Genomic DNA, 24,990 nt, shown 5'->3' with positions numbered 1-24,990 from the left:
TGGTTATACTAACCTGATATCAATGATGTGACTGTGGTTATACTAACCTGATATCAATGATGTGACTGTGGTTATACTAACCTAATATCAATGATGTGACTGTGGTTATACTAACCTGATATCAATGATGTGACTGTGGTTATACTAACCTAATATCAATGATGTGACTGTGGTTATACTAACCTAATATCAATGATGTGACTGTGGTTATACTAACCTAATATCAATGATGTGACTGTGGTTATACTAACCTGATATCAATGATGTGACTGTGGTTATACTAACCTGATATCACTGATGTGACTGTGGTTATACTAACCTAATATCAATGATGTGACTGTGGTTATACTAACCTGATATCAATGATGTGACTGTGGTTATACTAACCTAATATCAATGATGTGACTGTGGTTATACTAACCTAATATCAATGATGTGACTGTGGTTATACTAACCTGATATCAATGATGTGACTGTGGTTATACTAACCTGATATCAATGATGTGACTGTGGCTATACTAACCTGATATCAATGATGTGACTGTGGTTATACTAACCTGATATCAATGATGTGACTGTGGTTATACTAACCTGATATCAATGATGTGACTGTGGTTATACTAACCTAATATCAATGATGTGACTGGCTATACTAACCTAATATCAATGATGTGACTGTGGTTATACTAACCTGATATCAATGATGTGACTGTGGTTATACTAACCTGATATCAATGATGTGACTGTGGTTATACTAACCTGATATCAATGATGTGACTGTGGCTATACTAACCTGATATCAATGATGTGACTGTGGTTATACTAACCTAATATCAATGATGTGACTGGCTATACTAACCTAATATCAATGATGTGACTGTGGTTATACTAACCTGATATCAATGATGTGACTGTGGTTATACTAACCTGATATCAATGATGTGACTGTGGTTATACTAACCTGATATCAATGATGTGACTGTGGCTATACTAACCTGATATCAATGATGTGACTGTGGTTATACTAACCTGATATCAATGATGTGACTGTGGTTATACTAACCTGATATCAATGATGTGACTGTGGTTATACTAACCTGATATCAATGATGTGACTGTGGTTATACTAACCTGATATCAATGATGTGACTGTGGTTATACTAACCTGATATCAATGATGTGACTGTGGTTATACTAACCTGATATCAATGATGTGACTGTGGTTATACTAACCTGATATCAATGATGTGACTGTGGTTATACTAACCTAATATCAATGATGTGACTGGCTATACTAACCTAATATCAATGATGTGACTGTGGTTATACTAACCTGATATCAATGATGTGACTGTGGTTATACTTACCTAATATCAATGATGTGACTGTGGTTATACTAACCTGATATCAATGATGTGACTGTGGTTATACTAACCTAATATCAATGATGTGACTGTGGTTATACTAACCTGATATCAATGATGTGACTGTGGTTATACTAACCTAATATCAATGATGTGACTGTGGTTATACTAACCTAATATCAATGATGTGACTGTGGTTATACTAACCTGATATCAATGATGTGACTGTGGTTATACTAACCTGATATCAATGATGTGACTGTGGTTATACTAACCTGATATCAATGATGTGACTGTGGCTATACTAACCTGATATCAATGATGTGACTGTGGTTATACTAACCTAATATCAATGATGTGACTGTGGTTATACTAACCTAATATCAATGATGTGACTGTGGCTATACTAACCTAATATCAATGATGTGACTGTGGTTATACTAACCTGATATCAATGATGTGACTGTGGTTATACTAACCTGATATCAATGATGTGACTGTGGTTATACTAACCTAATATCAATGATGTGACTGTGGTTATACTAACCTGATATCAATGATGTGACTGTGGTTATACTAACCTAATATCAATGATGTGACTGTGGCTATACTAACCTGATATCAATGATGTGACTGTGGCTATACTAACCTAATATCAATGATGTGACTGTGGTTATACTAACCTAATATCAATGATGTGACTGTGGTTATACTAACCTGATATCAATGATGTGACTGTGGTTATACTAACCTAATATCAATGATGTGACTGTGGTTATACTAACCTAATATCAATGATGTGACTGTGGTTATACTAACCTGATATCAATGATGTGACTGTGGTTATACTAACCTAATATCAATGATGTGACTGTGGTTATACTAACCTAATATCAATGATGTCACTGTGGTTATACTAACCTGATATCAATGATGTGACTGTGGCTATACTAACCTAATATCAATGATGTGACTGTGGTTATACTAACCTAATATCAATGATGTGACTGGCTATACTAACCTAATATCAATGATGTGACTGTGGTTATACTAACCTGATATCAATGATGTGACTGTGGTTATACTAACCTGATATCAATGATGTGACTGTGGTTATACTAACCTGATATCAATGATGTGACTGTGGCTATACTAACCTGATATCAATGATGTGACTGTGGTTATACTAACCTGATATCAATGATGTGACTGTGGTTATACTAACCTAATATCAATGATGTGACTGTGGTTATACTAACCTGATATCAATGATGTGACTGTGGTTATACTAACCTAATATCAATGATGTGACTGTGGCTATACTAACCTGATATCAATGATGTGACTGTGGCTATACTAACCTAATATCAATGATGTGACTGTGGTTATACTAACCTAATATCAATGATGTGACTGTGGTTATACTAACCTGATATCAATGATGTGACTGTGGTTATACTAACCTAATATCAATGATGTGACTGTGGTTATACTAACCTAATATCAATGATGTGACTGTGGTTATACTAACCTGATATCAATGATGTGACTGTGGTTATACTAACCTAATATCAATGATGTGACTGTGGTTATACTAACCTAATATCAATGATGTCACTGTGGTTATACTAACCTGATATCAATGATGTGACTGTGGCTATACTAACCTAATATCAATGATGTGACTGTGGTTATACTAACCTAATATCAATGATGTGACTGGCTATACTAACCTAATATCAATGATGTGACTGTGGTTATACTAACCTGATATCAATGATGTGACTGTGGTTATACTAACCTGATATCAATGATGTGACTGTGGTTATACTAACCTGATATCAATGATGTGACTGTGGCTATACTAACCTGATATCAATGATGTGACTGTGGTTATACTAACCTAATATCAATGATGTGACTGTGGTTATACTAACCTGATATCAATGATGTGACTGTGGTTATACTAACCTAATATCAATGATGTGACTGTGGTTATACTAACCTAATATCAATGATGTGACTGTGGTTATACTAACCTGATATCAATGATGTGACTGTGGTTATACTAACCTAATATCAATGATGTGACTGTGGTTATACTAACCTGATATCAATGATGTGACTGTGGTTATACTAACCTGATATCAATGATGTGACTGTGGTTATACTAACCTAATATCAAAGATGTGACTGTGGTTATACTAACCTGATATCAATGATGTGACTGTGGTTATACTAACCTGATATCAATGATGTGACTGTGGTTATACTAACCTAATATCAATGATGTGACTGTGGCTATACTAACCTAATATCAATGATGTGACTGTGGTTATACTAACCTGATATCAATGATGTGACTGTGGTTATACTAACCTGATATCAATGATGTGACTGTGGTTATACTAACCTGATATCAATGATGTGACTGTGGTTATACTAACCTAATATCAATGATGTGACTGTGGCTATACTAACCTAATATCAATGATGTGACTGTGGTTATACTAACCTGATATCAATGATGTGACTGTGGTTATACTAACCTGTGCAATGGGTTTCCCCATGGTCTTCCTCTCTAAGGCATATCTTGTTGCTTCATCCAATGCTCTCTGTGCAAGTCCTACAGCACCTGCTGCAACCTAGCAACATAAAAGCAACACTTGTTATACATGTACAGGATCATACATGTACATGGGGAAATGGGAACAATAGATAACATGGCATAGTTGGGAAATCTATCAAGGTATGCCTCGATAACAGTATATCCAAGTGAAGAATAGGGTACATATAAATTCACAATGAGATAAGTTTGAAGCAATTTTTAAAAGACGTACCAACTCAAGGGTACCTAAACTTCAGCTGAATGAAAATATATATTATGAGGTTTATTATACCTACACAAGCATACATTTTGTAATTTATGAAAAAGTAGAAATTGTATTAGCGACTTTGAACATTTCATTTCATGTTTGAATGTGTTCAACTTGGTTTGTGCATGGTATATTATGTTGCTTTCTACCTCACAAAGTGCACTTACTGGTGGTCTTGTCTTATCAAAAGCTCCCATAGCAATCTTAAATCCAGCTCCTTCACCAATCAGTACATTCTCTTTAGGAACAACCACATCTTCAAAAGTAATACCACGTGTATCACTGCAACGCTGACCCATATTCATCTCCTACATTTTAATAGAATGTTCGATAAATGAATGTTTGCCAATTGCTGTCAGTGGCCAAGCAGTTAAACCACTTGCCTCATATGATACACTGCAGTCAGTATTCAGGCCCTAATGTGGCATTTATTAGAATGTGCCAGTGCAAGTAAGAAGAGTGTCATTCAGTTTGTCTTTACAAAATAATGCAGGTTTCCATGGATACTCCAGTTTCCACCTTCACTAACACTGAACATATGAGGGTCAGCCCTCTTGGGAGACAAGCATTTATATACTTATAGAACTATCGAATATAAATAAAAGATTATTATTACTATTATCATTGTTATTGGTAAATCTGAATATCTGACAAATACAATCCCACAAAAAGAGTTATAAAGAATTGATCTGCAAATGCTGTCTTCAATCAAGGTGTAAATGTAGTAGCCACAATACACACAGTAAAATACATCAAATACATTGTATGTCTACATGTAAACCCAATCTGATTAAAATCTTATGTAAGGAACATGGTGCAATTTCTTTTTGGCTCTTACATTTACTGTTGTTTGTTCTTTTATGAGTACTCGTTACATACATCTGACATAATACCATAGGATTTCCCAAACCCAATCTTGTACTTACAAGTAATCAATCAGAATCTGTCTTACAATATTACATTCAACATTTGAAATTGAAAGAAAGAGAACCATCAAACAATAACGATAACATTGTTGTCTCTACTCTGTGCTCGTGCTCTTTTCGAACAGAGCACTCTGAAGTACTGTACCTGTATGTTTTTTGGCACATTATGCATTCTCATTTGTTGAGTGAATTCACTCAGTCTTCTCAGATGTATGTAATGGGCAATTACACAAGAACAACCGACAGTAAATGTAAGAGCTAAAAAGAAATCGTGCTGAGTGAACTTCATCAGATTTTAATCAGATTGGGTGTAAACCCAGGTGTATGATGTATGTACCCACAATATTCCTAATCACAGATTCACCGTCTCAGAACCAGGTTATGTACCAGCCAATGAAAGATTATTAAATGCAACCAACCTTTCTACCAGGTAAAAGTCAAGGTGTATCTGTAGTAGCCAATGATAGGCAGTGTTATTAATACCTAGTTCAGACACACACAGTTATGCAAGTGCTGCACTGGCATAAAGTTACGTCAAATGAATGATTTCAAGCTACCAAGTTTACCTGTTACACACCGTACATAGTAGTAAAACATAAGACAAACAACCTTGGTAGGGTGATGGAATTCAGTTGTAACTTTACATCGGTGTAACACTGGCATAATGTGTGTGTCTGAATATATTAAGTGACAAAAACAAATCATTCTACCAGGTGTATCAGTACTAGCCAATGACAGTGTTCTAAAGACAAAAAACAAATCATTCTACCAGGTGTATCGGTACTAGTCAATGACAGTGTTCTAAAGACAAAAACAAACCTTTCTACCAGGTGTATCGGTACTAGCCAATGACAGTGTTCTAAAGACAAATGACAAATCATTCTACCAGGTGTATCGGTACTAGCCAATGACAGTGTTCTAAAGACAAAAACAAACCATTCTACCAGGTGTATCAGTACTAGCCAATGACAGTGTTCTAAAGACAAATGACAAATCATTCTACCAGGTGTATCGGTACAAGCCAATGACAGTGTTCTAAAGACAAAAACAAATCATTCTACCAGGTGTATCGGTACTAGCCAATGACAGTGTTCTAAAGACAAAAACAAATCATTCTACCAGGTGTATCGGTACTAGCCAATGACAGTGTTCTAAAGACAAAAACAAACCATTCTACCAGGTGTATTACTACTAGCCAATGACAGTGTTCTAAAGACAAATGACAAATCATTCTACCAGGTGTATCGGTACTAGCCAATGACAGTGTTCTAAAGACAAAAACAAACCTTTCTACCAGGTGTATCGGTACTAGCCAATGACAGTGTTCTAAAGACAAATGACAAATCATTCTACCAGGTGTATTGGTACTAGCCAATGACAGTGTCCTAAAGACAAAAACAAACCTTTCTACCAGGTGTATCGGTACTAGCCAATGACAGTGTTCTAAAGACAAAAACAAACCTTTCTACCAGATGTATTGGTACTAGCCAATGAGAGTGTTCTAAAGACAAAAAACAAACCTTTCTACCAGGTGTATCGGTACTAGCCAATGACAGTGTTCTAAAGACAAAAACAAACCATTCTACCAGGTGTATCGGTACTAGCCAATGACAGTGTTCTAAAGACAAAAAACAAATCATTCTACCAGGTGTATCGGTACTAGCCAATGACAGTGTTCTAAAGACAAATGACAAATCATTCTACCAGGTGTATCGGTACTAGCCAATGAGTGTTCTAAAGACAAAAAACAAACCTTTCTACCAGGTGTATCGGTACTAGCCAATAACAGTGTTCTAAAGACAAAAAACAAACCTTTCTACCAGGTGTATCGGTACTAGCCAATGACAGTGTTCTAAAGACAAAAACAAACAATTCTACCAGGTGTATCGGTACTAGCCAATGACAGTGTTCTAAAGACAAAAAACAAACCTTTCTACTAGGTGTATCGGTACTAGCCAATGACAGTGTTCTAAAGACAAAAAACAAACCTTTCTACCAGGTGTACCGGTACTAGCCAATGACAGTGTTCTAAAGACAAAAACAAACCTTTCTACCAGGTGTATCGGTACTAGCCAATGACAGTGTTCTAAAGACAAAAGACAAACCTTTCTACCAGATGTATCGGTACTAGCCAATGACAGTGTTCTAAAGACAAAAGACAAACCTTTCTACCAGGTGTATCGGTACTAGCCAATGACAGTATTATAAAGACAAAAGACAAACCTTTCTACCAGGTGTAAGTCCAGGTGTATCTCTATCCACAATAAATCCAGTGAATGCTTTACTAGCTGGTACTTTAGGGTCAGGATTAGTTCTTGCCAGTACAAAATACCAGTTGGCATGACCACCATTGGTGATCCACATCTTCTGTCCATTGATCACATAGTGGTCACCTTTCTTTTCAGCTCTAGTCTTGATACCAGCTACATCTGATCCAGCTCCAGGTTCTGTCACACCATATGCCTGTAACATTGATATTATTGGAAGCATAAATTGAGTAACTCGAGAAAATCCACACCCACGCACATGCACACACACACACACACACACACATGCACATACACATGCACACACACATGTCTGTTTCCCCAATCAAAAGTGGAAGAGAAATGAATTCTTTGTGTACAAAGTTTATTTATTATAGTCCAAACAAAACACACTATTCATGCAGTATTCAGCTTGGTTTCAAGAACAAGTACAAATGTAGTAGCACTGAACTTGCTGTTGTTTAGATTGGCAACAGTTTCACATTCTACCCTGGATGATTCTACAAGCCAAACAATGAATGATGTAGTACATGTAGCATGTAGTTGGTGCAACATGGCAGAGTTGCATTGTCATGTGGCATTAAATAAGAACATGTATGGTTTATTTCACACATTTCAACTTGAACAATAGTAAATACTTGCAGGTGAGATAGGAAAGAGGCAAGTAATTATTTATGAATTTCAAAGTAATATACATTCTGGACAATACCAAAAAAATGCCATGATATTTTTGTGGAAAATAATCATGCTGTCATCCGAAGCGTGCATTTGTTTCAGCAACATATTGCAGTCCCAGGGATGAGCTAAATCTCCATCTTCCTAGGCCCCTATGCTAAATTAATCCTCTATTTCCCAAAGGGTTTGAGTCTTTCACTCCCAGCTTGAATTTACTTGTAGTTGGGTCCTTGCCAATGGTTAGTGTTTAGCATTGACAGACTGACTAACTACAAGTTGGACAGTTTCAGCAACTACAATTTATTTCAAGTTGGTTGGTCGAACTACAAGAGAGTACAATTCATATACCTTCAATACAATCTAGTACAAGTAAAAATAGACTAGTACAACTAATAGCAAGTTGGACTTTTTCTGTCACTTACAATTTTTACGAACTGGTCAGACTGACTACAACTGAGTACGAGTTAGCTGCCTTGACTACAAAAGAGTCTGACTTGGCTGAGCATAAAGTACAACGTAATACAATTTAGTCTACCATCAGGAAATGTAAGTACATCTTGATCTCACTTCATAGTTGGTAATTTTTGACTTGGCACAGACAAAAAATTACCTGCAAATAGGACTGGGGGTATACCTATTATACTATGTATGTACGTCAGTACGGATATCTCTTTCCGCTACAACCAGTCCTGCAGTAAAATAAATAAGATATTTGGGGTCAGTTACCACACTTTGGCACTGAGTATGTCAGAGAATATCTTGAGGACACCCCACCCAGGGGCCCACTATAGTCCTTAACAATAGTTTATTGTCTTTAACGTCCACTTCTGGTAGTAGGTCGAGAACTTATAGCTTGTTGTCGTCGTCTTGCTGCACCTCTCCTTCGCCCTTGCCTTGATGCATCTTCCCAACGTCTTCTGGCCTCTTCCTGTAATTCAGGCTCATACTGTGTCTCTTGGACTGTGCTGGGGGTTCCAGTGGCAACCCGATGATATGGCAGAAAGCAGTCCTTGCACAGGTTGATGGCACACTCCCTGCATCTGTAAACGGTAGAGACGTAGCATCCCTTTCTTGTTTTTCTTCCCATCTGGATGCAGAACCTACAGCTTGCAGCACGGGCTTGGCTGTGTATCAGTGTGTGGTTCTTGTATGTATCAAGTGGAGGTGCAGAGCTTCTCAAAGCTTGGCGTCGGGTGGTGAATCCACCAATAAGTGCCATTCCAACTTCAATCTGGAAATTCTTATGGGACTTTTTTGGATCAACTTTTTCTCTGTACATCAGCCATGCATTTGCTATTGCTGTATCTAACAGGTAGAAGAATATATACTTCCACCATTTGTGGGTTTGCCTCTGTGCTGTATAATAGCAGCGTAGCTGGTTGGCTCTGTCAACTCCACCCATGTACTGATTGTACTGGTCTACGACTTCTGGTGCAGGGAGAGAATACGGCTGTTTTCTTCCTGTTTCCCGTGAGCGAATAAATCGCACCACTCTGCGATGATTAGTTCTGTACCCCTCGTAACATGTTGTCAGCAAATTTAGGAGGTTGGAGTCTTTCCAGCTCACCACGACCATGTTACCTTTCTGCCTAGAGACAAACTGTCCCCTCTGTAGATTCTTGATTTGGGCACTGTCAGGGTTTCTCCGAGCATTTGTGCGTAATGCATTGGGGAAATCCCTTCTATCCTGTCTTATACTGCCAATGAGGTATGTGTCATGGTCCTCAAGCAGTGTTTGAGCCATACCAATACTGGTGTAAAAGCTGTCTGTGTACAGGGTGTGATGCTTGCCCATTACATGTTGAAGGAGATCAACACAGATTTTCTGGGTTCGAGAAACATCTCGGGAATCCCTCTCATGGCTTCCAGTGGAGGTCATGAACTTCATATTGCCAATATAGCCAGTCACAGCATCCGCCAATGCATAGACTTTGAAGCCCTTAGCTCTTGGTTTTCCCTTGATAAATACAGTTGGGATACCAGCAAACCTTCCTTTGTAGCCAACTATTCCTTCATCGATTGCTAGTTGTTCATGCAAGTTGTACACCGTAGTGAATTGGTCCAAGACTGCATCTAGTATTGGTTGCACTTTGTATAAGGGTGTACGACACCTTTCCCTTGTCCGTCTACGTCCACTTGGGAGGTTAGCTGGATCTTTTGAGGGATCATTGCAGTGAAAGTATTGCATCAACTTCTGGAAACGATTACGTGGCATTACACTGGCAATGAAATCATTTCTCAGTGTGCGATGGTGTGACCAGTAGTCTCCAATCTCTGGTTTAGGGTCTGGACCCATCAACACCATTACACCAATTAAAGCACGCATTTCATCATCCCCTACCCGTGACCAATACTTATCACGCCCACTGCTTCGTTGCCTCCATCTAGCATAACGATTTGTTTCCCGTCTAAGTCTACGGATAAGGCGAGAGGGGAACATATGGTAGAATGCCTCTAAGGGGCGAGATCTGGCACCCATTTCAATATTTGGACCAGGTACATCACTGTTATCAAAGGCATATGGATGACGTTCTGTCAGTCTTGGGGACCAACCATCATCCTCTACCTCACTGTCAGTTTCATCAGTATGCTCGTACTCATCAGGCTCTGAATACTCGTCATCTACCCATGTGGCTTCAATCCTTTCAAGGATACTATGTCGCACCCTCCGACGAGCCTGCTCGGTCAAACATTGAGTATCAGATGAAAACTGTTCCTCCCCTGAGGAAGAAGGGAGACTACTTGATGACAATTCAGAAGGTATATACTCCTCATCATCACTATCAAGACTAGAATTGTCTTGATCACTTTCTGTTCTACGTTCAGATGCAATTTCCATCATTCGGCGCCTATGAGCAATACGTCTGGCTGTATTTTCGGCTTGCTGTTGACAGTTTCTATATACCGCACATCTCAGATAATCATCCTCACTATCAATACGTTCATCCATTGGTACTTCCCCTCTGTCTTGCTCTGGGGAGTTATGTGTCTCTGTCGCTGGGCTTGTGTTGTCATTGCCTTCCCCTGCGGGACTTGCTGGTCGAGCAACATCATTTTCATCAAATACAAGGTGAACTCTACATGCAGTGTCACCTGATCTTGTCAATGCATCACCTGTGAGAATAGACGTTTCATTGTCAGTAATTTTAAGACTGGAAAGTTCTCGTAGAGACATGGAGCATGCAGTTTGGGGATGGGTCATGCATTGGTTTACATCCTGCAATAACAATGAAGGAAACACTGTTATTGTATCTATCCATTTGTATCCAAATAAGCTTATATGCAGAAATTCATTCCAAATGATAACAATCCAAGCCATAAATTACTGCAGTGAAGTGAGATCAAGTCAAAGTCATTATCAGGCACAGTAGTCTGAATCAAACTACATTGTAATGTAGGCCAATCGGTTCAACATTTATTGTAGCAGTGCTCAGCAGGAAAAGGCTTACTTGTATTACAAGCCACCCATGTCAGACTCATTGGAAGTGGTAAGATATTGAATTGTACTCACGTTGTCGATACATAGTCTGCCTTGTACTTAGACGTGTCCAGGCCAATCCAACTTGATTTCACTCTGCTCAAAAAATGGTATCTTTTAAAAAGAAGTGACTTCTTTATAGACGCACTATTTCTCCCGTGGTTGTGGTGGAAAAGTCAGTTATTACCATAGTAATGCTTGACTACCACCCAACTATGCCAGCATAAGTGAAGGGTGTTGACAGCCTTCCCCTCCCACAGGGGAGCTCAACATTCCTTCAAGGAGGCAACTACAAATAATCCTGACTCGGCAGTGAAGTATGTCAGGCTTAATATACAACTAAGTTCAAGCTGGGGCTTACAGAGTATATGGTTACAAATTTTCTTTCGACTACAAGTAAACTCAAATTGGGTATAACAGGATTAAACAAATTTCATCCTCTGTAAATCTGAGCTCATCTGAGGTCTGTGGTCACAACTTATTTGAGAGAAACTGGCATTGTAGATAACTGTGCCACAAACAGTATCAAATTTATTCTATTTCTGTTTTTTATTACAAAATTGTAGTTTTTCTACTTTTTCAATGTTTCACTGATATTTCAAACATCAGGACTGACAAATTGCTGATGGGATGGCTGGTTACATTTATAGTAGCACTGTACAGTCAAGAATTTGAAAGATATGTGAGCAGAGACAGAACGTGACTTACACACATTAATGGTTCCTCCATCATTCTTCCTAAATATTTCTTCTTCTGTGCTTCATTACCAGCAAGGATAACAGGCATTTGCTGCAAGTCAACAGATGAAGGAAGTCAGATAAACAGTAAAATGAAACACATATTAATGTGGTTTACTTTGGATACAATATAAATGACAAGTGGGCATTTATAGTAAATACCCACGAAATAAATACTCATCACCTATAAAAAAAATTTAAAATAATTAGAGTTAGTATCTATAACTGTCTTACCCCTAATGAGTTAGTATCTATAACTGTCTTACCCCTAATGAGTTAGTATCTATAACTGTCTTACCCCTAATGAGTTAGTATCTATAACTGTCTTACCCCTAATGAGTTAGTATCTATAACTGTCTTACCCCTAATGAGTTAGTATCTATAACTGTCTTACGCCTAATAAGTTAGTATCTATAACTGTCTTACCCCCAATGAGTTAGTATCTATAACTGTCTTACCCCCAATGAGTTAGTATCTATAACTGTCTTACCCCCAATGAGTTAGTATCTATAACTGTCTTACCCCTAATGAGTTAGTATCTATAATTGTCTTACCACTAATGAGTTAGTATCTATAACTGTCTTACCCCCAATGAGTTAGTATCTATAACTGTCTTACCCCCAATGAGTTAGTATCTATAACTGTCTTACCCCCAATGAGTTAGTATCTATAACTGTCTTACCACTAATAAGTTAGTCTCTATAACTGTCTTACCCCCAATGAGTTAGTATCTATAACTGTCTTACCCCCAATGAGTTAGTATCTATAACTGTCTTACCCCTAATGAGTTAGTATCTATAACTGTCTTACCCCTAATGAGTTAGTCTCTATAACTGTCTTACCCCTAATGAGTTAGTATCTATAACTGTCTTACCCCTAATGAGTTAGTATCTATAACTGTCTTACCACTAATAAGTTAGTATCTATAACGGTCTTACCCCCAATAAGTTAGTATCTATAACTGTCTTACACCAATGAGTTAGTATCTATAACTGTCTTACCCTCAATGAGTTAGTATCTATAACTGTCTTACACCAATGAGTTAGTATCTATAACTGTCTTACCCTCAATGAGTTAGTATCTATAACTGTCTTACCCTCAATAAGTTAGTATCTATAACTGTCTTACCACTAATGAGTTAGTCTCTATAACTGTCTTACCCCAATGATTTAGTATCTATAACTGTCTTACCCCTAATGAGTTAGTATCTATAATTGTCTTACCCCTAATAAGTTAGTATCTATAACTGTCTTACCCCTAATGAGTTAGTATCTATAACTGTCTTACCCCCAATGAGTTAGTATCTATAACTATCTTACCCCTAATGAGTTAGTATCTATAACTGTCTTACCCCTAATAAGTTAGTATCTATAATTGTCTTACCCCCAATGAGTTAGTATCTATAACTGTCTTACCCCCAATGAGTTAGTCTCTATAACTGTCTTACCCCCAATGAGTTAGTCTCTATAACTGTCTTACCCCAATGAGTTAGTATCTATAACTGTCTTACCACTAATAAGTTAGTATCTATAACTGTCTTACCCCCAATAAGTTAGTATCTATAACTGTCTTACCCCTAATAAGTTAGTATCTATAATTGTCTTACCCCTAATGAGTTAGTATCTATAACTGTCTTACCCCAATGAGTTAATCTCTATAACTGTCTTACCACTAATAAGTTAGTATCTATAACTGTCTTACCCCCAATGAGTTAGTATCTATAACTGTCTTACCACTAATAAGTTAGTATCTATAACCGTCTTACCCCCAATGAGTTAGTATCTATAACTGTCTTACCCCTAATGAGTTAGTATCTATAACTGTCTTACCCCCAATGAGTTAGTATCTATAACTGTCTTACCCCTAATAAGTTAGTATCTATAATTGTCTTACCCCCAATGAGTTAGTATCTATAACTGTCTTACCCCAATGAGTTAATCTCTATAACTGTCTTACCACTAATAAGTTAGTATCTATAACTGTCTTACCCCCAATGAGTTAGTATCTATAACTGTCTTACCCCCAATGAGTTAGTATCTATAACTGTCTTACCCCTAATGAGTTAGTATCTATAATTGTCTTACCCCTAATGAGTTAATCTCTATAACTGTCTTACCACTAATGAGTTAGTATCTATAACTGTCTTACCCCAATGAGTTAGTATCTATAACTGTCTTACCCCTAATGAGTTAGTATCTATAACTGTCTTACCACTAATGAGTTAGTATCTATAACTGTCTTACCCCTAATGAGTTAGTATCTATAACTGTCTTACCCCCAATGAGTTAGTATCTATAACTGTCTTACCCCCAATGAGTTAATCTCTATAACTGTCTTACCCCCAATGAGTTAGTCTCTATAACTGTCTTACCCCCAATGAGTTAGTATCTATAACTGTCTTACCCCAATGAGTTAGTATCTATAACTGTCTTACCCCTAATGAGTTAGTATCTATAATTGTCTTACCCCTAATGAGTTAGTATCTATAATTGTCTTACCCCTAATGAGTTAATCTCTATAACTGTCTTACCACTAATGAGTTAGTATCTATAACTGTCTTACCCCTAATAAGTTAGTATCTATAACTGTCTTACCCCTAATGAGTTAGTATCTATAACTGTCTTACCCCAATGAGTTAGTATCTATAACTGTCTTCTCCTAATGAGTTAGTTTCTATAACTGTCTTACCCCCAATGAGTTAGTATCTATAACTGTCTTACCCCTAATAAGTTAGTATCTATAATTGTCTTACCCCTAATGAGTTAGTATCTATAACTGTCTTATCCCAATGAGTTAGTATCTATAACTGTCTTACCCCTAATGAGTTAGTATCTATAACTGTCTTACCCCTAATGAGTTAGTATCTATAACTGTCTTACCCCCAATGAGTTAGTATCTATAACTGTCTTACCCCTAATAAGTTAGTATCTATAATTGTCTTACCCCTAATGAGTTAGTATCTATAACTGTCTTACCCCTAATGAGTTAGTTTCTATAACTGTCTTACCCCCAATGAGTTAATCTCTATAACTGTCTTACCCCTAATGAGTTAATCTCTATAACTGTCTTACCCCTAATGAGTTAGTATCTATAACTGTCTTACCCCAATGAGTTAGTATCTATAACTGTCTTACCCCCAATGGGTTAGTATCTATAACTGTCTTACCCCTAATGAGTTAGTATCTATAATTGTCTTACCCCTAATGAGTTAATCTCTATAACTGTCTTACCACTAATGAGTTAGTATCTATAACTGTCTTACCCCAATGAGTTAGTATCTATAACTGTCTTACCCCTAATAAGTTAGTATCTATAATTGTCTTACCCCTAATGAGTTAATCTCTATAACTGTCTTACCACTAATGAGTTAGTATCTATAACTGTCTTACCCCCAATGAGTTAGTATCTATAACTGTCTTCTCCTAATGAGTTAGTTTCTATAACTGTCTTACCCCCAATGAGTTAGTATCTATAACTGTCTTACCCCTAATAAGATAGTTTCTATAATTGTCTTACCCCTAATGAGTTAATCTCTATAACTGTCTTACCCCTAATGAGTTAGTATCTATAACTGTCTTACCCCAATGAGTTAGTATCTATAACTGTCTTACCCCTAATAAGTTGGTATCTATAACTGTCTTACCCCTAATAAGTTAGTATCTATAACTGTCTTACCCCAATGAGTTAGTATCTATAACTGTCTTACCCCAATGAGTTAGTATCTATAACTGTCTTACCCCTAATAAGTTGGTATCTATAACTGTCTTACCCCTAATAAGTTAGTATCTATAACTGTCTTACCCCAATGAGTTAGTATCTATAACTGTCTTACCCCAATGAGTTAGTATCTATAACTGTCTTACCCCTAATAAGTTGGTATCTATAACTGTCTTACCCCTAATAAGTTAGTATCTATAACTGTCTTACCCCAATGAGTTAGTATCTATAACTGTCTTACCCCTAATAAGTTAGTATCTATAACTGTCTTACCCCTAATAAGTTAGTATCTATAACTGTCTTACCCCCAATGGGTTAGTATCTATAACTGTCTTACCCTCAATGAGTTAGTATCTATAATTGTCTTACCCCCAATGGGTTAGTATCTATAACTGTCTTACCCTCAATGAGTTAGTATCTATAACTGTCTTACCCCCAATGAGTTAATCTCTATAACTGTCTTACCCCTAATGAGTTAGTATCTATAACTGTCTTACCCCAATGAGTTAGTATCTATAACTGTCTTACCCCCAATGGGTTAGTATCTATAACTGTCTTACCCTCAATGAGTTAGTATCTATAACTGTCTTACCCCTAATGAGTTAGTATCTATAACTGTCTTACCCCTAATAAGTTAGTCTCTATAACTGTCTTACCCCTAATGAGTTAGTATCTATAACTGTCTTACCACTAATAAGTTAGTATCTATAACTGTCTTACCCCCAATGAGTTAGTATCTATAACTGTCTTACCCCTAATAAGTTAGTATCTATAATTGTCTTACCCCCAATGAGTTAGTATCTATAACTGTCTTACCACTAATAAGTTAGTCTCTATAACTGTCTTACCCCCAATGAGTTAGTATCTATAACTGTCTTACCCCCAATGAGTTAGTATCTATAACTGTCTTACCCCTAATGAGTTAGTATCTATAACTGTCTTACCCCTAATGAGTTAGTATCTATAACTGTCTTACCCCTAATGAGTTAGTATCTATAACTGTCTTACCCCTAATAAGTTAGTATCTATAACTGTCTTACCCCCAATGAGTTAGTATCTATAACTGTCTTACCCCTAATGAGTTAGCCTCTATAGCTGTTTGTATACCCGTACAGCCATATGCCAACTCTTCTGTAACAATGCAGGCATCAAGTATACCCAAAGCAGGTCCACCTGGGAGAAGGAAAACCACAAACACAGGATATCAACATTTGCAAGGCAAAGTTTCAGAACAGTAGAATACACAAGGACAACTTCTTGGGGTAATATAAACAAAACTAATAATGAAATAATGTTTTTTGTCTGTGTTACAAATTACTAGTAAAATTAAATAGAATACAGCAATGACTAAAATTGGTATTATGCTGGGTAATAATTTGAATAAAGCATCCTACACTGATACTGACTATGTATACACCTCCTCCCCTACCCCTCTATATTGTATACACAGGTGTTGATTCCTGCAGTATCCCTAGGGATACATTGCTCCTACAGAATACCGTACATGTATTATAGTATTGAATCATAGATTCTTTTCTATTCATTTCTATTCATGTATTTACTCACAATCAAATGTTATAATTTATGGATGAATAAGGTAGACATACATGTAGATGAGTTACTAATTTAAGTAATAGATTTGCAGTACCACTATCAGTATGGTTTCAGACAGGTTTGGTTAAATCGGAGTGTCTGAAATACAAACACCTCTCAGATCTGTTACAAATTATTACAGGGAATTAAAAGATGCACCTCTCAGATCTGTTACAGATCAATACAGGGAGATGAAAGATGCACCTCTCAGATCTGTTACAGATTATTACAGGGAATTAAAAGATGCACCTCTCAGATCTGTTACAGATTATTACAGGGAATTAAAAGATGCACCTCTCAGATCTGTTACAGATTATTACAGGGAATTAAAAGATGCACCTCTCAGATCTGTTACAGATTATTACAGGGAGATGAAAGATACACCCTCTCAGATCTGTTACAGATTATTACAGGGAATTAAAAGATGCACCTCTCAGATCTGTTACAGATTATTACAGGGAATTAAAAGATGCACCTCTCAGATCTGTTACAGATTATTACAGGGAGATGAAAGATGCACCTCTCAGATCTGTTACAGATTATTACAGGGAATTAAAAGATGCACCTCTCAGATCTGTTACAGATTATTACAGGGAATTAAAAGATGCACCTCTCAGATCTGTTACAAATTATTACAGGGAATTAAAAGATGCACCTCTCAGATCTGTTACAAATTATTACAGGGAATTAAAAGATGCACCTCTCAGATCTGTTACAAATTATTACAGGGAATGAAAGATATACACCTCTCAGATCTGTTACAGATTATTACAGGGAATGAAAGATACACCTCTCAGATATGTTACAGATTATTACAGGGAATTAAAAGATGCACCTCTCAGATCTGTTACAAATTATTACAGGGAATGAAAGATATACACCTCTCAGATCTGTTACAGATTATTACAGGGAATGAAAGATATACACCTCTCAGATCTGTTACAGATTATTACAGGGAATGAAAGATGCACCTCTCAGATCTGTTACAAATTATTACAGGGAATGAAAGATATACACCTCTCAGATCTGTTACAAATTGTTACAGGGAATGAAAGATATACACCTCTCAGATCTGTTACAGATTATTACAGTGAGATGAAAGATACACCCTCTCAGATATGTTACAGATTATTACAGGGAGATGAAAGATGCACCTCTCAGATCTGTTACAGATTATTACAGGGAGATGAAAGATACACCTCTCAGATCTGTTACAGATTATTACAGGGAGATGAAAGATGCACCTCTCAGATATGTTACAGATTATTACAGGGAGATGAAAGATATACACCTCTCAGATCTGTTACAAATTATTACAGGGAATGAAAGATATACACCTCTCAGATCTGTTACAGATTATTTCAGGGAGATGAAAGATGCACCTCTCAGATCTGTTACAGATTATTACAGGGAGATGAAAGATACACCCTCTCAGATCTGTTACAGATTATTACAGGGAGATGAAAGATGCACCTCTCAGATCTGTTACAGATTATTACAGGGAGATGAAAGATGCACCTCTCAGATCTGTTACAGATTATTACAGGGAATGAACGATACACCTCTCAGATCTGTTACAAATTATTACAGGGGGATGAAAGATGCACCTCTCAGATCTGTTACAGATTATTACAGGGAGATGAAAGATACACCCTCTCAGATCTGTTACAAATTATTACAGGGGGATGAAAGATACACCCTCTCAGATCTGTTACAGATTATTACAGGGAATGAACGATACACCTCTCAGATCTGTTACAAATTATTACAGGGGGATGAAAGATGCACCTCTCAGATATGTTACAGATTATTACAGGGATACTGAATCAAATGTATCATTTTATACATACTTGTATTTTGGACCAGTAGCCCATATCATGCAGAAAGTAAACTTATTATAATGACTGTCACATATTAATTTATAGAATGACTTCCTTACAATATATTTACTGTATAATCAGCTATGGTGGAAATAGTGAGGTTAATTGTCGAGTATTCCTCATTTGCTGTTCATAGTTGATTCTGTTGAAATAAGTTTGCATTTACAGGACAGGCCCAGACTAGGTGTAAGCTAATTCCTGACTCCTCATTTACCCACTGTTATATTTATTTGGGTATATACAATGTAAACTGACTACCATTATGTTTAAGTTTTAGATTTTTGTTTCTGAAGTTTTAGAAGTAAACAAAATAGTAAACAATATTACGTACTCCGCTTTCTAGCATTCACTAACTGGAATTCACTGATTCATTTATCAATCTGCTTTCAAATGCAATTATCAAGTAATGCTTATTGTAATTAATATACATATTTGAACTATCATAACAGGGAGCCCGAGGCATAACTGAAAATATTTCTAAATATTTCTAAATCTGTCGTTTGTTTGTTCAACCAATGAAAAAAACACACGGGTACAGTACTTCAGAGCACTTTGTTTGAAAAGAGCACGAGCATAGAGTGCTGACAATGTTATTGTTGGGTGGCTCTTTCTTTCAATTTTGAATGTAGAGGTTTATTATTGTATGACGGATTCTGATTGGCTACTCATATGAAGCACGAGATTGGGTTCAGGAGAACCTATGGTATTATATAAGGTGATGTAACGAGCACTCACAAAAGAACAAGCGACAGTAAACGTAACAACCAAAAAGAAATCATGCTGTGTACACTAGATTGGATTCTAATATGATTGACTACCCTTATAAAGTACTGAGCTTTGAACTGGAATCCTGGTTATTTAGTTTTAATAACGTACAATAAAAGTTACTTTAGAAATGTAGATATGACTTGACTTACCACATGAAGCTGGAATGTGTGTATTCATCAATCCAATCTCCCATACCTTCTTAATGATGTCCCATGGATACTGTCAGATGAAGGCAAAATAATAACATTACAACATATACACCTGCAAATATTTTGAGGTTTCACCCTATACCTTCAAATGAGTGCTATTTGGTCATGATTATCAGCATATTACTATTGACTGGGCTGGTAAAACCTGAACAGGACTGGTTGGAAGCTTTCTTTTACACTTTTAGGATGTTTAGTGGTGAATGTACCATATATAATTTCAACTTTTCAAAATACAAATATTTTATACTTGTCAGTTATTCAAATTTATACTTGGGTCAAAATACAAAATTGAATTTCTTACCTCTCCAGTCCTATCATACTCAGCTGCTTTGGGGATTATTTCTTCTCTTGCAAATTTACGAGCTAACTCTTGATACTCCTTCTGATCATCAGTAAATTCTGTCATTGAATGAACACAACAAGATTTAGATGTTATGTCACTGAAGTCATTGAATGAACAGACATGACTTAGATGGTATGTCACTGAAGTCATTGAATGAACAGACATGACTTAGATGGTATGTCACTGAAGTCATTGAATGAACAGACAAGATTTAGATGATATGTCACTAATATCATTGAATGAACAGACATGACTTATGCCATTGAACACTGAAGAAACAAGCAAGACTTAGATGGTATGTCACTGAGGTCATTGAATGAACAGACATGACTTAGATGGTATGTCACTGATGTCATTGAATGAACAGACAAGATTTAGATGGTATGTCACTGAAGTCATTGAATGAACAGACAAGATTTAGATGTTATGAAGTCATTGATTGAACAGACACGTCTTAGATGGTATGCCATTGAACACTGAAGAAACAAGCAACACTTAGGTGTTATGTCACTGAAGTCATTGAATGAACAGACATGACTTAGATGGTATGTCACTGAAGTCATTGAATGAACAGACATGACTTAGATGGTATGTCACTGAGGTCATTGAATGAACAGACAAGATTTAGATGTTATGAAGTCATTGATTGAACAGATACGTCTTAGATGGTATGCACTTACATTGTAGGTGATATGTCATTAAATGAACACACAAGACTTGCATCTTGTGTCACTGAATGAACTGGCAAGATTTGATATTGTCATTGATTGAAAAGATAAGACTTAAATGTTATATCACTGAATGAAAAACAAGTTTTTGAGGCTATGTCCTTGAATGAACAAACAAGGCTTGACACTATAGCCCTGTCCATATCTGATTCAGAATTAAACTGATCCAGATCACTTTAATCTGCATCAGATCCATTTTCTGTACACTAACAAATTGAAAGATGGATCTGATTTGAATAACATTAGCTTCGACTCGGATTACTTATTATCAAACTAATTCACCAGAGTACATGCCTCTCCACACCAGGCCTAACCAGTGTGTGAAATTAATGCTGATCCTTCGGTTCGAGACCAACAGATTTCCATTCGGACCGACAGTTTTTCAGAATTACAAAAACTTATCGGTCCTTATGACCAATTCGTATTTGGAGTAAATAATATTATTGTTTACTAATTATTAATAAAATTTATTCAAAGATAGATCCAATTTCACCTACATGAATCTGATCTTGTCTCCTATTTTACTCTTGACATCTCAATCAAGGTTAAGTCAAGTGACACAGAGCTAGCTTGCTACATGTGTTGTTGTCAATGTTGATCTCGTGTCTACATATGACGTAGCATACAGCATTTACTTTATGAAATTATGTTAGCAAACACATGATTGGTTGAATTTCTCTAATTATTTGTGTCTTACTAATCAGAACGTCTTAGATGTTGTTTTGTGACGAGCTTCATAATTATCAACATGACTGCTGTTTTATGTCTTCATGACATTAATCTTATTTTTCTGATTATGAAACTTTTAACAGTAACTACATGTAGTAGTGTTCTACCAATATATTTTCTACAAGGGGGCTCAATGATAAAAAGCAACACTTTTTGAATACTAAGAAGGGTAAACTTGAATCTGCATAGTGACTGTTTTCATACCAAAATGAACTTTTTAGTACAAGATAAGGGTGTTTAAAAGTTTGGTGTAGGGTTGGCATACATGTACTTATTACATGTACCTTGTCCTGGTAGAACACCAGCACTAGTCTACAGTATTACACCTGCATATAGCTTTGAAAAGAAATTCCCTCTTACCAAAACACATTCCCCCATTTGACAATTCAGTCAATGATTCAGTTCCTGGGTTCGTTGATAATGTCCTGATACTAGGTTTTGGTGAACATCTTGCCCATTGCTGAAATAATAAAGGAATAATAACATTGATTTGGTTATACATTTGTACACCTTTCAAAATCTACTTCCAACTTGAAGTACGCAATGTAGCAACCTAATTTCAACTGTGATGGTGCAATGATCAACTTAGCTTTCATCTGGCAGTTGACAACCTGGCAAAACTTGTACATGTATCATTTGGCCTGCTGTATGTGCTACATGTAGCTGTGTGGAGAATTAGAACCTTAGTCTGTTTTCTGTGTGTTCGATACATCGTTAGCTGGTCATACAATGTACCTCCTAAAACTAAGGTAAGACCAGCTAACATAACAATGTATCTCAACAGCACAGTAAACAGGCATACACTACTCTAGGAGAATCTTGATATAAAACCGATCTGATTAAAATCCGATGTGTAGATAGGCTACTGCTCTTTTATTTACCTTTACTTCATCATAATTGTGTTTTTACATGCGTCTTTTGTCTTCGGGAAGACAAAAGATGCATGTAAAAGACACAATTACCATGAAGTAAAGGTAAATAAAAGAGCCTTGTATCCTTATCTACACATCCGATTTTAATCAGATTGGATATAAACATACTTAAATTTAGTACACATAATCAATCCCGGCGATTATTAAATGTACAATAAACGAAAAGAACAAATACCAAAAATTAACACCCAAAAATAAACTAAATTCATAAAGTCTAATTAGTGTTTTTGCTAAGGTTGGGGAATCCTGGTAACAGAAAGAGAGAAAGGTGTAAAAATAGCAGTGTTTCCCCGTATAGAGTCTATGGTAATTTTGTTTAGGAACCAAGGTAAAATGACACGAGAACCCCGATAGATTTTACCAAATTCAAATTTACTATAATTATAATAGCAATTGTTTCTATCTACCTATTATGCAAGACCTTCTAAGTCTATGTCATGGAGCATGCTTTGGTTAGCTTAGTCTGATAGTACCAATGACATGATTTATTGGAAGTTTATTAAATGTGGGACCTAGGAAGGTGACAGGATCGAGGTAAAATTTTTTAAACGTTTGCTGAGTAACGGCCAGTTGAACATTCACAGTGTCTGTGATCTGTTCTGTTGCAAGCTTTGTTTATATTTTGCGGTGTGTGGACTTACGTGATCCTAAAACTGTTATTTTACATCTTTCTGAGTTTCATGTATTATTTGCCAAGTATCTCAATATTATCAATATTTTAATGTATTCAGCAACATACATGTATCTCGGGAAACAAGTGCCTGTGGCACAGACCCATAGATTAGTACAGACATGGGACACAACTCACATGTATGTAACAGCCAAACAAATCAATCTACATGTACACAAATATGTAAAACATACTTGTACATGTACACATGATGTACTTGTTGATAAAATTGTCTATTTTATGTTTGTGCAATTTTAAATCAGTTTTATAGTCATATTTTCACTTATCACAGAAGTATATCTTTGTTGTAATTAGATGTTTTAACATGATAATTTAAGGATGTGACAGCACCATTTTATTACAAGTTGATCGACTGGCCATGGAAATAGGCTTTATTAGAGATACACATGTACCTTGAGCATTTCAAGTATTTACCTGCTACATTTTGTACAGACCTCACTTATTGATAAAATACATGTATTGTCAACAATAACTGACAGTACAGTTAAAATTCATATACACTATCTTAATGTTAATGCTGTAGTTTACATTGAGGCGAAATTTTAAATGAAGTGTCAACATTTCAATACAGATATGTTGTACACTTTTAATAGGGTTGGGTAAGATAGGGTTATTGTTTTGTTTTGTTTTTAAACTCAGATTTAGATGGTAATACTAAGTATAAAACATGTGGGAGGGGACACTTGCAAATTACTTCCAAGCTACAAATTTGGGACACATGTGGAAAAGACTACAAATCAGGTGAAACCTAGGGAGTCCAATCACATTCCTATCCTATACCCCTACATACAACTCGTAACCTTGACCCCCTAGCTTGAATACAAATGTGCATATATTGTACAGCCTGTCCACTATACTAAATTCTTGCAGAAAAAAATTCCCACCACCTTCATCATACGACAAAACGATATGATTTGGTCAAGACTTGGGATTGAAGTGATCTTGGTTGAAAGGTACGAGGTCACGGTGCATAATTAAATAGTACACAGACATTCTACTACTACTAGCTACAGTAGTATTGCCACCGTACGTCGAGGTCAGACGTTTTCAGGGGAAATCTATGGGATGAACTAGGGA

General features: G+C 36.4%; 1 protein-coding gene across 1 annotated transcript in view; it reads right to left on the bottom strand.

The window, feature by feature from the left end:
* LOC144440563 (medium-chain specific acyl-CoA dehydrogenase, mitochondrial-like) overlaps positions 1–24,990 on the bottom strand; it is a 31,463-nt gene that overhangs the window by 5,915 nt on the left and 558 nt on the right. Inside the window, exons 2-9 of the mRNA XM_078129948.1 lie at positions 22,651–22,750; positions 20,792–20,889; positions 20,431–20,500; positions 17,113–17,213; positions 12,295–12,375; positions 7,390–7,629; positions 4,408–4,548; positions 3,914–4,009 (exon numbers count right to left, since the gene is read on the bottom strand). Coding sequence (XP_077986074.1) covers positions 3,914–4,009; positions 4,408–4,548; positions 7,390–7,629; positions 12,295–12,375; positions 17,113–17,213; positions 20,431–20,500; positions 20,792–20,889; positions 22,651–22,750 — 927 coding nt within the window. The remainder of the gene's footprint in view (positions 1–3,913; positions 4,010–4,407; positions 4,549–7,389; positions 7,630–12,294; positions 12,376–17,112; positions 17,214–20,430; positions 20,501–20,791; positions 20,890–22,650; positions 22,751–24,990) is intronic.

Source organism: Glandiceps talaboti, chromosome 10, assembly GCF_964340395.1.
Source record: "Glandiceps talaboti chromosome 10, keGlaTala1.1, whole genome shotgun sequence".
Taxonomy (NCBI): domain Eukaryota; kingdom Metazoa; phylum Hemichordata; class Enteropneusta; family Spengelidae; genus Glandiceps; species Glandiceps talaboti.
This window is presented reverse-complemented; position numbering and strand designations above follow the sequence as displayed.